Consider the following 13,677-nt stretch of genomic DNA (forward strand, 5'->3'; position numbering starts at 1 on the left):
CACGTTTTCATGACATTACGACATTTTGATTTTGATGTTTTGTGTTACATTACAACATTTTTAAGGTGTTTTTGTTGCATTGTTACATTTGTGAAGGTTTTCTTGTAACTTTGCAACATTTTTGAACATGTTTTCAATACATTGCTACGTCTGCTTGTAACTTTGCAACAATTCCAAGCATGTTTTTGTGACATAGCAACATTTTTGAAGGTGTTTCTGTAAGATTGCTACACTTTTTTTGTTACATTACAACGTTTTTTAACACATTTTCATTACATTACTACATTTTCTTGCAACTTTGCAACATTTCCAAGCATTATTGTAACATGGCAACATTTTTTGAACATGCTTTCCTAACGTTACTACATTTTCAAGCATGTTTTTTTTATATTACAGCATTTTTTTAAGGTGTTTTTGTTGCATTGTTCAATAGGTGAAAGTTTTCTTGTGGCTTTGCAACATTTTTGAATGCGTTTTTGTTACATAGCAACATTGTTGAAGGTGTTACTACACTTTCTTGTTACATTACAAAATTTTTAACATGTTTTTGAATTATTGCAAAATTTTTGAACATGTTTTCATTACATTTTTTGTTACATTATTACATTTCAAGCTTTTTTTTGTTACATTATTACATTTTAGGCATGTTTTTCTTCCATTTTTACATTTTCAAGCATGTTTTTCTTACATTATTACATTTTCAAGCATGTTTTTGTTACATTATTACATTTTCAATCATGTTTTTCTTACATTATTAAATTTTCAATCACGTTTTTCTTACATTTTTACATTTTCATTCACGTTTTTCTTACATAGCAACATTTGTGAAGGTGTGTTTTGTCTTCCTGACTTAAGCAGGTGTAGATGTTTCCAGGTTTAGGTTTAACCGCTTTATTTAAGTGGTTAAATCTGCTTTTCAGTGAGCGTCCGTGTCCCAGTGCTGACGACGTGTTAACCTGAATAATCCTTTTAAGACGTGTTAAACATGTATGCTGGATTAAAGTGTGTGTGTGTGTGTTTGCAGTGTCTCCTCTGATTGGCCGATACTGCGGCACAAAGATCCCTCCGGAGATCCAGTCGTCGTCCGGCCTGCTGTCGCTGTCCTTCCACACTGACATGGCCGTGGCCAAAGACGGCTTCTCCGCTCGCTACAACCTGACGCACAAAGAAGTCAGCGACTGTGAGTTCACATTTCTCAGCTTCTCTGAAAATCCTCATCAACCTCGTCTTTCTGTCTCTGCTTCACTCTCAGACTCTGGCTCTTGATTGGTCCTGACTTTTCTTTTCAGAATAAGAATGAACTTCACCTCAGTTTAACTCCACTCACTCTCTCTGGAGTTATTCTCTCCGTCTTTAAGCTCCTTGGAACAAACTTTCATCTTTGAAAACAAACATTTACCCTCGTCTCCTCGTCTCCTCGTCTCCTCTTCTCCTCGTCTCCTCTTCTCCTCGTCTCCTCTCTCCTCGTCTCCTCTCTCCTCGTCTCCTCTCTCCTCTCTCCTGTCTCCTCGTCTCCTCTCTCCTCGTCCCTTGTCTCCTCTTCTCCTCCTATCCTCGTCTCCTCTCTCCTTGTCTCCTCTCTCCTCGTCTCCTAGTATCCTCGTCTCCTCTCTCCTCGTCTCCCCGTCTCCTCGTCTCCTCTCTCCTCTCTCCTCGTCTCCCCGTCTCCTCTCTCATCTCCCCTCGTCTCCTCTCTCCTCGTCTCCTCTCTCCTTGTCTCCTCTCTCCTCGTCTCCCCGTCTCCTCGTCTCCTCTCTCCTCTCTCCTCGTCTCCCCGTCTCCTCTCTCCTCTCTCCTCGTCTCCCCGTCTCCTCTCTCCTCGTCTCCTCGTCTCCTCGTCTCCTCTCTCCTCTCTGCTCTCTCCTCGTCTCCTCTCTCCTCGTCTCCTCTCTTCTCGTCTCCTCTCTCATCTCCCCTCGTCTCCTCTCTCCTCGTCTCCTCGTCTCCTCTTCTTCTCGTCTCCTCTCTCCTCGTCTCCTCTTCTCCCTGTTTCCTCTCTCCTTGTCTCCTCTCTCCTCGTCTCCTCTCTCCTCGTCTCCTCTTCTCCTCGTCTCCTCTCTCCTCGTCTCCTCTCTCCTATCTCCTCTTCTCCTCGTCTCCTCTCTTCTCGTCTCCTCTTCTCCTCTTCTCCTCGTCTCCTCTCTCCTCGTCTCCTCTCTCCTCGTCTCCTCATCTCCTCTTCTCCTCGTCTTCTCGTCTCCTCTCTCCTCGTCTCCTAGTATCCTCGTCTCCTCTCTCCTCGTCTCCTCTCTCCTCTCTCCTCGTCTCCTCTCTCCTCGTCTCCTCTCTCCTCGTCTCCTAGTATACTCGTCTCCTCTCTCCTCGTCTCCCCATCTCCTCTCTCCTCTCTCCTCTCTCCTCGTCTCCTCTCTCCTCGTCTCCCCGTCTCCTCTCTCCTCGTCTCTTCTCTCCTCGTCTCCTCTCTCCTGACTCATTAGACAACACTTTGATTTTATTCTCTTTTTTAAAACCTCACAGGAAGAATTTGTGTCTGCTTAAGTTTATAATATCTTAAAAAAACATTTATTCTGATATTACACAGGAAAACATTTTTGCACATGCTTTGGTAACATTACGGCAGTTTTAAAGGTGTTTTTGTTACATTATTACATTTATTTTTCTTGTAACGTAACAACATTTTCACACGTTTTTGAAACATTGCAAGATTTCCAAGCATGATTTTGTAACATAGGAACATTTTTACACATGCTTTTCGTAACATTTCTGCATCTTTGAAGGTGTTTTTGTCACGTTACTGCATTTCCAAGCATGTGTTTGTTATTGAAAATTAAGTTTCTCAACCTTGCCTCCTTGTCTCCTCGCCTCCTCCTCTCCTCGCCTCCTCTCTCCTGACAGCGTTCCACTGCAGCATGGCTCTGGGGATGGAGTCGGGGAAGATCAGCGACGATCAGATCTCCGCCTCCACCACGTTCTACGACAACCGCTGGCTGCCGCGTCAGGCGAGACTCAACAACAACGACAACGCGTGGACGCCGGCCGAGGACAGCAACAAGGAGTACATACAGGTGTGTGTGTGTGTGTGTGTGTGTGTTCTTAAGGATTTAAAACAAGTTTCTCTGGGTTTAAATGTGAATATTTAGTGGTTTCTTTGCTCCAAATAACAATAAGAAATCATTAAATGTGATGAATTTTCTCTATTAATGACATGTATCCTTAAAGATGTTAGGGACACAAACCAAATAAAAGACACAAACCTTTAAGAATCTAAAGAAATAAAGAATTTTAACGATGTGAAATTCACTCGTTTTGATCCAAATAATCATGACATGGGACTTTAATATTGTCCCCTTCTTGTTTTTACTGTTTTTAACTATTTAATTCTATACTATACTAATGTATTCTGAATTAACGTGACTTTATTTCATGATAAAAGTGGAGGATTTGTCTCGTAGGTGCAGTAGATAAATAAAACTCACACCTACTTAAGTCTAGAATATCTTAAAAAAATATGTTTTACGCTCTAAAGTGACGTTTGTAAACCGCTCACTCTCCCACACCAAAACCCATAGAGAAAATCAGCGATTTTAACACCGCAGCGGCGCACGAGTTGCTGATCCACTGCTGCCTTCGTTAGTAAATTCAAATGTCTTATTTATGTCGCTTCGGTCTTTAATATCCTTCGTTTGGACGTGACTGAGTGACACAGAGTGACCACACGAGGCAGCGTTTCGACCAGCAGCTCCTGTGTCTCTGTGAGCTAAAAAAAAAACACGCTGATTTTCTCTATGGGGTTTGGTGCGGGAGAGTGAGCGGTTTACAAAACTGCCTCACTGTCTTACACACACCCACACACACACACACACACACAGAGCGAGGAGGCGCGTGATGGATGAAGGTGCTCTTGAGGAATGCGTCCTAACATTGTGTCATTGATCTTTGCCTCCAGCACACACACACACACGCACGCACACACACACACACACACACACACACACACACACACATTGTGACTCTATTCTCCATCGTTCCCTGGTCGTTCTCAGGTCGACCTCCACTTCCTGAAGGTGTTGACGGGCATCGCCACCCAGGGCGCCGTTTCCAAGGAGACGCAGAAGTCCTACTACGTCACCACGTTCAAGCTGGAGGTCAGCACCAACGGCGAGGACTGGATGGTGTACCGACACGGCAAGAACCACAAGGTAGGAGCGCTTGCTTGATTTCCCACGTTCTCCATCCGTAACGCCCAACCCCACCCCCCCCCGTTCTCTCACTGAGTCATGAACTCCGTCATGGGGGTAAAGAAGGGAATGGGATGGAGGAGGAGGAGGAGGAGGAGATAGAGATGGAGATAGAGGAGAACAATGGAGTCCTCTGTGTGTCCTCATCCAGGCCTCGCTATTCATCATCACACACACACACACACACACACACACACACACACACACCTCAGCGTCACAGCAGGTGTGGAAGGTGTGGAGCATTTATTTTTCTCTCTTCACTCGTTAATCTCACAGTTTAACACCTTTTTTTTTTTTTTTTTTTTAAACAGGAAACTGAATTTTTATGTCGTTCCACCGCTCACTCACTCACTCACCTGCACCAAAGCCCAGAGAGAAAAACTGTGGTTTTAGCATCTTAACCACTTAGGCACAAGTGCTTAACCTAAAGCTAATTATATAAACACCTGCTTAAGTCTACAATATCTTTTTCCTAACTGTTAATCCACATTTCCTAGACTGGAAAGTGCCGTTGGTAAACCGCTCACTCTCCCTGCACCAAACCCCATAGAGAAAATCAGTGATTTTAACATCACAGAGACACAGGAGTTGTTGGTCCACTGCTGCCTCCGTCACCAAATTCAAATGTGTTATTTGTGTGAATTCGGCTTTTAAAATCCTTCGCTCAGATTGACCACAGTGACACAAAGTGACCACACAAGGCAGCAGCAGACCAGCAGTTCCTGTGTCCTTGTGAGCTAAAATCACTGGTTTTCTCTAAAAAAACTACATTTTCTTGTTTAAAAAAAGGTGTTTTATGGTTTAGATGAACATAATCGTATGATACCACAGACTGTATGTTATTGTTGCGTCCATGGTGGCTGGTGTGTGTGTGTGTGTGTGTGTGTGTGTGTGTGTGTGTGTGTGTGTGTGTGTGTACAGTAGCAGCCGTTTGTTGTCGTCATGGTACACTGAGCTCGTCTCCACGGGGGGATTTAAAGTCCATCCCACACATCTGGGTTAAGGTCAGTGTGGATTTCCAGCCTGGAAATACAGAGTGTGTAAGGATGAGGGCTCTTAATCCACCCAGACTGGGACACTCCCCCCCCCCCCCCGTTATTCTCTTGGGTTGGGGGTTGATGTGGAGATTATTGAGAGGAAACGTGGATTTGCCTGAAAAAAAAAGTCAACATCTGTGCGAGTTATTAGACAGATTTCCACGCAGGGACCCCCACACACACACACACACACACACACACACACTCCTTTAAATTACATGTGTGTGTCTGGACATCAGAGCGTGCGTGAGCATATCTATATGATGAGACCCTGTCTGTCTGTTCTGTGTAATCTGAGTCCACTAATCTGTCTGAGCAGAAAAAAAAACACTGGTCAGACACTTTCAGACGCCAGCTCTGACCATCGCACCATCATACGTGTGTGTGTGTGTGTGTGTGTGTGTGTGTGTGTGTGTGTGTTCTTGTACTTGTGGCATACTGAGGACCAGTGAGGGTTTTTAACCAACAAAGTGAGGTCATTTTTACGGAGTGAGGACATTTTGGCCGGTCCTCACTTTGTTTTCATTGAAATCACTTCCTTAGGTTGCTATAACATGCTATACTCAATTTGTCAAAAATTTTAATTTTGGACGATTTTTCTCAAATTTTGGACCATATTTTTTTTTTTTTAATTTTGGACCATCATTTTTTTTTTTAATTTTGGACCAAATTTTTTTTTTCAAATTTTGGACCAAAAATTTTCGGTCAATTTTTCTTTTCAAATTTTGGACGACATAGTATAGAATGACGTTTTTGTCAATTTTAAAAAAAAATCTGGGTCAAATTTTTTTTTTTAATTTTGGGTCAATTTTTTTTTTTACATTTTTGGTCAAATTTTTTTTTCAAACGACATAGTATAGTATGCCGTTTTTGTCAAATTTTGGAGCAAAAATGTTTTGTCAAATACTTTTTCAAATTTTGGACGACCTAGTATTGTATGACGTTTTTGTAAAATGTTGGACCAAATATAAAAAAAAAAAAAAAAATCTAAAAAGTTTTCCAGCCCTTTCTGCTCTGGGGCTCCACCTGCAGACATGTTATGGTACTGAAACCAGTAGTTCTTTGTAGATGTCATTCATGAAGTAGATATTTGTAATTGTGTTGATTTATAAAGTGGAAAATGCTGGTCCTCACTTTGTCAGCAACCCAGTCCTCAGTATGCAGCAAGTACAAGAATGTGTGTTTGTGTGTGTGTGTGTGTGTGTGTGTGTGTGTGTGTGTGTGTGTGTGTGTGTGTGTGTGTGTTTGGGTCCATGTTTACAGACGACGTGTTAAAAATGTCGATTCTAAAGTTTATACTATTTTTAAAGTGGGCTCTTGTAAGAATACATTCACTGCTTTATCTCACTGTTCGACGGACTTTTCCAATAAGGAAATTACTTTTGTGTTACTTTGTAAACCGCTCACTCTCCCACACCAAAGCCCACGGAGAAAATCAGCGATTTTTCACAAACGTCTGAGATAAAAGCAGCAAACGGACTCTTCGGCTGTAACAGACTGCAGCAAGTGTAGATCGTAAATCGTGAGCCATCTGTTTTCGAGCTAAAAAATCAGTTTTCCCCCCCCAGTGTTTTCACATTTAAAAAAAAAAAAACAAAAAAAAAAAACCTTCCCATCTGTTTCCGATGAAAAATAAGAAAACATGAAACGCAGGATCCTCGGATTACGGCGGGCGAAACGTTCTCTCCGTGTGTCGGGACAGTGACGGATGGATTACGGTGACAGGGGGGGGGGAAACGCGTCCTATGAATGGCACGCTCCCCCCCCCCACGTGGGCCGCGGTGGACTCTTCCGTGACTGTTAATCCCAGTTTTCTCGTCCTTAAACCCCGTAAGAGTCTTTAAGTGGTGGGAGCTCACCTCTCGACGGGGGGTCCCTGTAATGACATGGGGATTTGCTCGTTCTAATTGTCATTTACCAGTGTGTGTGTGTGTGTGTGTGTGTGTGTGTGTGTGTGTGTGTATTTTAGCCCCCCGAGTTCATCCGAAGAACATTCGTCGTCCAGATTTCCTGGCGGGAGAGGATTTTAGAGGCTGTAGTAAAAGTTTTGTTTTATTGAAAAAAAAAGCAGCAGGAAAATTTTTTAAAGAAGGTGGGAAAAGCTGAGGGATTGTGGGTAATGCTTTTGTGTGTGTGTGTGTGTGTGTGTTTGGGAGTGAAAGTGTTGTGTGTGTGAAGAGAAACACCAGCGCTGCAGATTCTCAATCACCTCAGTCGCACCAGCAAAAACTGTGTGCGCGCGTGTGTGTGTGTGCGCGCGTGCGTGTGTGTGTGTGTGCACATTCTTTGACTCTTTTTCTTTCTTCTTTTTTTTTTGCATTGCCGACACATTTTCAGTTTTCCGACACCCACGCGTGACTTGTTAATTCTGAATTGCACAGCTCACACATGCACCTCATTACTTGATGAGACTTTGCAATCACACACACGCGCACACACACACACACACACACACACACACACACACCTCACCTCGTACACACACTTGAAATTGACATTAAAAGCAACACATTGTCATCCGCCTGTGAGGTTAAATCCACACTGATGATTGCATTATTTTTGCATTATTTCATAGTTTTCTAAAATAATAATAAAACAAATATCTCAAGTCCACAATATCTTACGCATATGTTCCCCACATTTTTAAACCGCTCACTCTCCCTGCACCAAACCCCATAGAGAAAATGGGTTATTTTGTCAATTCTGTGTTTGAAAATCTTTGTTTAGAGTCACCTCAGTGACACAAAGTGACCACACGAGGCAGCGGTAGAGCAGCAGCTCCTGTGTCGCCATGAGCTTAAATCACCTCTTTTCTCTATGGAGTTTGGTGTGGGAGAGTGAGTGGTTTTGCAAATGTCCTCTTTCCTGGCAGGAAAAAAAAGTCGAAAAAAAGTCAGCCACTCAACAAAAGGCTCTACTAATAAAATGTAAGGTATTTACCACTTTATTTTGCCTTTAGACAGACTTTTCTGAATGAAAACAAAAGTTTCCAAACCGCTCACTCTCCCACACCAAACCCCATAGAGAAAATCAGCGATTTTAACATCACAGCACACAGGAGTTCACAGGAAGTTGTTGATCTACTGCTGCCTCCGTCACCGAGTTCAAATGTCTTATTTTGTCAATTCTGTGTTTGAAAATCTTTGTTCAGACTCACCTCAGTGACACAAAGTGACCACACGAGGCAGCGGTAGAGCAGCAGCTCCTGTGTCCCCCGTGGGCTAAAATCGCTTATTTCCTCTATGGGGTTTGGTGCGCGACAGCACATTTTAGTTTCTCCAGCTGTAAAGGCCGTCTCGTGGTGCTGATAGGATTATATAGGAAAGCAGGTTGCGCTGAATGTGTTCATCACACCCACAGAAATGCATAAATTGTGCTGTGGATGTTGCCCACGCTGAGTTTGTGTTTTCAAAGCCCTGGATTTAAAAAAAAACAAACAAAAAAAAAAAACATCCACCTCAGTTTGGTGAAAACGCATGATTTAAATCCACTTTAGCAGCAAAAAAAAGAGACGGTAAATATGTGGAAAATATGCGTGTATTTGTCGGCTTTACATCTGCGGTCGTGTTGTTGTTGTTGTTGTTGTTTTAACGATAACACGACGCTCCCACCTTTTCACTGTGACCTCGTTCTGGGAGAGAAGTCATCAATAGTTAAATAGTCAGTGTGTCTGGCCACTGTCCACACACACACACACACACACACACACACACTCGTTACATTTTCATGATTCCACTTTGATGAGCGCAACACGCCAGCGTTAATTATTCAGCCGTCACGTGACGAGAGCACACGAAGCGTCAGTCTGTCGTCGGGCAGATTACAGACGTCTCGATGTAGCCCCCCCCCCCCCCCCCCCGCCGCGACATTTGAGTGACACCTCCACGTGAAAGTGAGACAGAAAATATTGACTGTGTGTTTGACTGGATAAGATTTTGAATGAAGTCTGGAGATGAAAGTGTTAGCATTTCAAATGTGGGCGGGTTTCACCCCCTTTTCTTTATAATGTGGGGACAAAAAACTGAATATTTTAAAAGGTATAAAAGATTTTTTTTTTTTTTTAATGTCCTGAACAAGCTGAACGTTTTGATATATAAACGATTTCTGTAGCTCAAAGTGTGACGGAGAAGTTTGACAAATAAACTACGGAAGAAGAATTAGAGCACGATAACGAATGCAGAGTCACCATTCACACTAATACATGCCAGAATGTCAATAGTGCTGAGTCACCATTCACACTAATAAATGCCAGAATAACAATAGTGCTGAGTCACCATTCACACTAATACATGCCAGAATGTCAATAGTGCTGAGTCACCATTCACACTAATAAATGCCAGAAGAACAATATTGTGAATGCTGAGTCACCGTTCACACTAATAAATGCCAGAAGAATTATAGTGTGAATGCTGAGTCACCATTCGCACCAAAAAAAATGCTAGAAAGATTTTGTGAATGCTGAGTCACCATTCACACTAATAAATGCCAGAATGTCAATAGTGCTGAGTCCCAATTCACACTAATAAATGCCACAATAACAACAGTGTGAATGCTGAGTCACCATTCATACTAATAAATGTCAGAATAACAACAGTGTGAATGCTGAGTCACCATTCACACTAATAAATGCCAGAAAAACAACAGTGTGAATGCTGAGTCACCGTTCACACTAATAAATGCCAGAATAACAATAGTGTGAATGCTGAGTCACCATTCGCACCAAAAAAAATGCTAGAAAGATTTTGTGAATGCTGAGTCACCATTCACACTAATAAATGCCAGAATAACAATAGTGAGTCACCATTCACACTAATAAATGCCAGAATAACAATATTGTGAATGCTGAGTCACAATTCACACTTATAAATTCCAGAATAACAATAGTGCTGAGTCACAATTCACACTAATAAATTCCAGAATAAAATAGTGTGAATGCTGAGTCACCATTCACACTTATAAGTTCCAGAATAACAATAGTGCTGAGTCACAGTTCACACTAATAAATTCCAGAATAACAATAGTGTGAATGCTGAGTCACCATTCACACTTATAAGTTCCAGAATAACAACAGTGTGAATACTGAGTTACCATTAACACTGACAAATGCCAGGAGGATAATAGTGTGTGTGAATGCTGAGTCACCGTTCACACTAAAAATAAATGCCAGAAGAACAATATTGTGTGTGAATGCTGAGTCACCGTTCACACTAATAGATGTCAGAAGGATAATTGGGTGTGTGAATGCTGAGTCACACTAATAAATACCAGAAGGACAATAGTGTGAACGCTGACTCAGCATTCACACCAGTAAATAAAATGGCCGACACAGAAGAACATATCATATGCATCAATCCCACTAAAAATAGATAATAATTTATCGATACAAGAATATAATAATAACTGACGAGTCATTCACAGCTAAAGTACCAACATCGAGATGTTGTCGTAAACAAATAACGTTACTTTGTTTCTGTTCAGAGACGAAATAATAACGTTGAAAAGGTTGCGTACTGCAGCTTTAACTCCAGGTTTTATTAACCCTGGGACATTCTTTGTTTGTCAAAGAGTAACAAGGTTATCAGAGAAGTTAGTCAATGACCATCTGCTTCCTGCAGCTATTAACCTTTGACCTGTGCAGGGGGGGGGGGGGGGCGGGGCTTCTCAGGTACAATAGACAAGAGGAAAGAAGAGCTGACTGTGAACAAATGCAGCTTTTTAAAAATGTAAATATGCAAATATATTGCTTTAGACTCTTAAAAGAACTCTCAAACACAGTCAAATCACTTTTACTTGCATTTTATTTTGAAAATATTTTCAGAAGTTGATCCAGAATGTGCAAAGGAGAATCATAATAACATTAACTGTGTATTATTTGTGCCATAATGTTAAATAACCATTGATTTAAACTCTTAATATAACTTTCCCTTACATTTTATTTTGAAAATATCGTCACAAGTTGATTTACAGTAGACATATAATGATCCTTTTAATCTAAACGGTACATTTTCCTGTATAATTGTTCAAAAATAAAACCTTTTAAAGCTTTATATAGCATTCTAACACTCGAAAATCATGTTCCCTTACATTTTATTTTGAAAATATCTCGAGAAGTTGATCCAGAATCGACAAAGGACATCTATTATAATACATCTATAATGTTATTATAGAGAAAATGGCTTAAAAATCACATTTTGTTACATTTTATATATCGTCAGAGGTTAATCCAGAATATGCATAGTATGATTATTGTAATTATTTTCCATAATTGTTCAAAAATCTTGGCATTAAACTCTTAAAATAGCCCTTAAATGCTCTAAAAATCACTTTTATTTACATTATTATTCATAAACATGTCATTGTTGGTCCTCGTCCCTCATTAACTTCTTTTTTATTATTATTTTAAAACACTTTAATTATTGTTTTTCAAGAAAATAATGAAACATTATAAAGTAATTAATGGTCATTTAAATCCTGTATTATGATAAAAACATTGTTAAATTGAACAAAAACAAAAACTGATTATAAAAGATTTTTTACAAGTTGAAGTTAAAGATTTAAACTCAGAGATTAACTCACTGATCCTGAAAGAACTCCAGTTTATTTGAGTTTACAAAACTCTGCTGTGGATCCAGAGGAAAGAGAATTAAGATAAACTCCAGCATAGAGAGGCTGAGTAAACGTGGTCTGGACTCTGTGGATCAGAGTCATGGTGTCAGAGACTCTGTAGAAGGACAGAAGACCTGCTCTGTGGTCCAGGTAAACTCCCACTCTGTAGACACTAACATCTGAGACTTTAGTCTTGATGCTGTTGTGAACAAAGTGACAAATGTTTAGGAAACAATCTAAAGCCCAAGATTTGTCATTGAATCCAAATCCACATTCTCTCCCTGATCTGCTGATGTTCTTGTACGTCACTGCTACATAAACTTCTCCTCTTCCTCTCCACTCCACCTCACAGTAACAACGTCCACTCAGACTCTCTTCACTCAGGACCTGACACAGATCAGTGAATCTGTCTGTGTGATCAGGATAAGACTGATCTTCATACATCAATGTCACTTTTCTGTTTCCCTCAGATAAAAACAGACGTTTGTTTACTGTGTTTGGATCCAGTTTGATTTTCTGTGAATATCTGAGGAACTCAGCTCTGGTCTTTGGTTCTGGTTCTGGTCCTGGTTCTGTCAGTAAAACATCTGCTTCAGCCACAGCCAGTGAGATGTTTGTCCACGTCTGGGTCAGGACGTCCTTCAGTAGATCTCTGAGCTCTGCCACAGCTGCTGTCACGTCCTCAAAGTGTCTCAGAGGACGGACGTTGATGGTGGACGAGTGTGTAGATGGACTGAGTGCTGACAGTGAGCCGTAGTTGAGGAGAAACTGGTTGTGGTCGTGTGTGAGTGAGAGCTGCTTCAGTTCAGCTTCTCTCTTCTTCAGCTCAGTCTTCTCCTGCTGAAGCTTCTTCTCAGCGTCTCTGACTCGACTCACTTCAGTTTCCTTCTTGGATCTGATCTGCTGCTTCACCTCAGAGCTTCTCGTCTGCAGGAGCTTCATCACCTCAGTGAAGCTCTTGTCAGTGTCCTTCTCAGCTTTATCAGCAGAGAGAATGAGAGCCTTCACCTGCTGTTGAAGCACCTTCACGTCTCTGTCTATGTCCTGGACTCTCTGCTGGACTTCTTCTTGACTCAGATCCAGTTGTCTCTGCTTCTGCTTCCTCTCTGCTGCAGCTGAGACTGTGTCGTGGTCTTTATGTTGGTCCACAGAGCAGAGATAACAGATACACTGATGATCAGTGCGGCAGAACAAGTCCATCATCTTACCGTGAAGAGGGCAGATGTTCTCCTGGAGGTTCTTGGAGGGCTCCACCAGCTTGTGTCTCTTTAATGCAGGTGATTGATGATGAGGCTGGAGATGTTCCTCACAGTAAGAGGCCAAACAATCCAAACAGGACTTGAGAGCTTTCAGTTTCCTGCCAGTGCAGACATCACAGGCCACATCTTCAGCTCCAGCATAGCAGTGATGAGCAGGAGCAGCGTGGAGTCCAGTCTTCTTCAGCTCCTCCACTAAATCTGCTAACATGACGTTCTTTAAGAGTTTAGGCCTCGGCATGAAGGCCTCTCTACACTGAGGGCAGCTGTAGATCCTCTTCACGTCCTCTGTGTCCCAGTGGTCTTTAATACAGTTCATACAGAAGCTGTGTCCACAGCTGAGAGACACCGGATCCTTCAGAAGATCCAAACAGATGGAACAAGAGAGAGTTTCTCTCTGCAGCTGAACTCCTGCCATTTCACCAACGTCTCTGACTTTCTCTTCCTCATAAATGGAACAGGTTTGAGTTCTGACAGCAACAACATGTGACACAGCAGTGGGCGGAGCCTGTCAGATCTGGATCTTCTCCACCTGTTGGCTCCTCCTCCTCCCATTGTCAAACTGCAGGTGTGAGGGGG

The 13,677-nt window shown here is 41.8% G+C and overlaps 2 protein-coding genes across 2 annotated transcripts in view; one reads left to right on the top strand and one right to left on the bottom strand.

Annotated features, from left to right (window-relative positions):
• Positions 1-13,677, top strand: part of nrp2a (neuropilin 2a) — a gene marked incomplete at its 5' end in the record, with an annotated part of 102,427 nt that overhangs the window by 36,071 nt on the left and 52,679 nt on the right. The window contains 3 exons of the mRNA XM_083908729.1: positions 1,025-1,180; positions 2,857-3,026; positions 4,005-4,160. Of these exons, the coding sequence (XP_083764855.1) occupies positions 1,025-1,180; positions 2,857-3,026; positions 4,005-4,160 (482 nt within the window). The remainder of the gene's footprint in view (positions 1-1,024; positions 1,181-2,856; positions 3,027-4,004; positions 4,161-13,677) is intronic.
• Positions 11,834-13,516, bottom strand: LOC310942824 (tripartite motif-containing protein 16-like; the record flags this gene model as incomplete). The annotated part of the gene is made up of 1 exon (XM_083908265.1): positions 11,834-13,516. One exon carries the CDS (start codon positions 13,514-13,516, stop codon positions 11,834-11,836), a length of 1,683 nt encoding a protein of 560 aa, XP_083764391.1.

Source organism: Microchirus variegatus (assembly GCF_963457635.1).
Source record: "Microchirus variegatus genome assembly, chromosome: 22".
Taxonomy (NCBI): Eukaryota; Metazoa; Chordata; class Actinopteri; order Pleuronectiformes; family Soleidae; genus Microchirus; species Microchirus variegatus.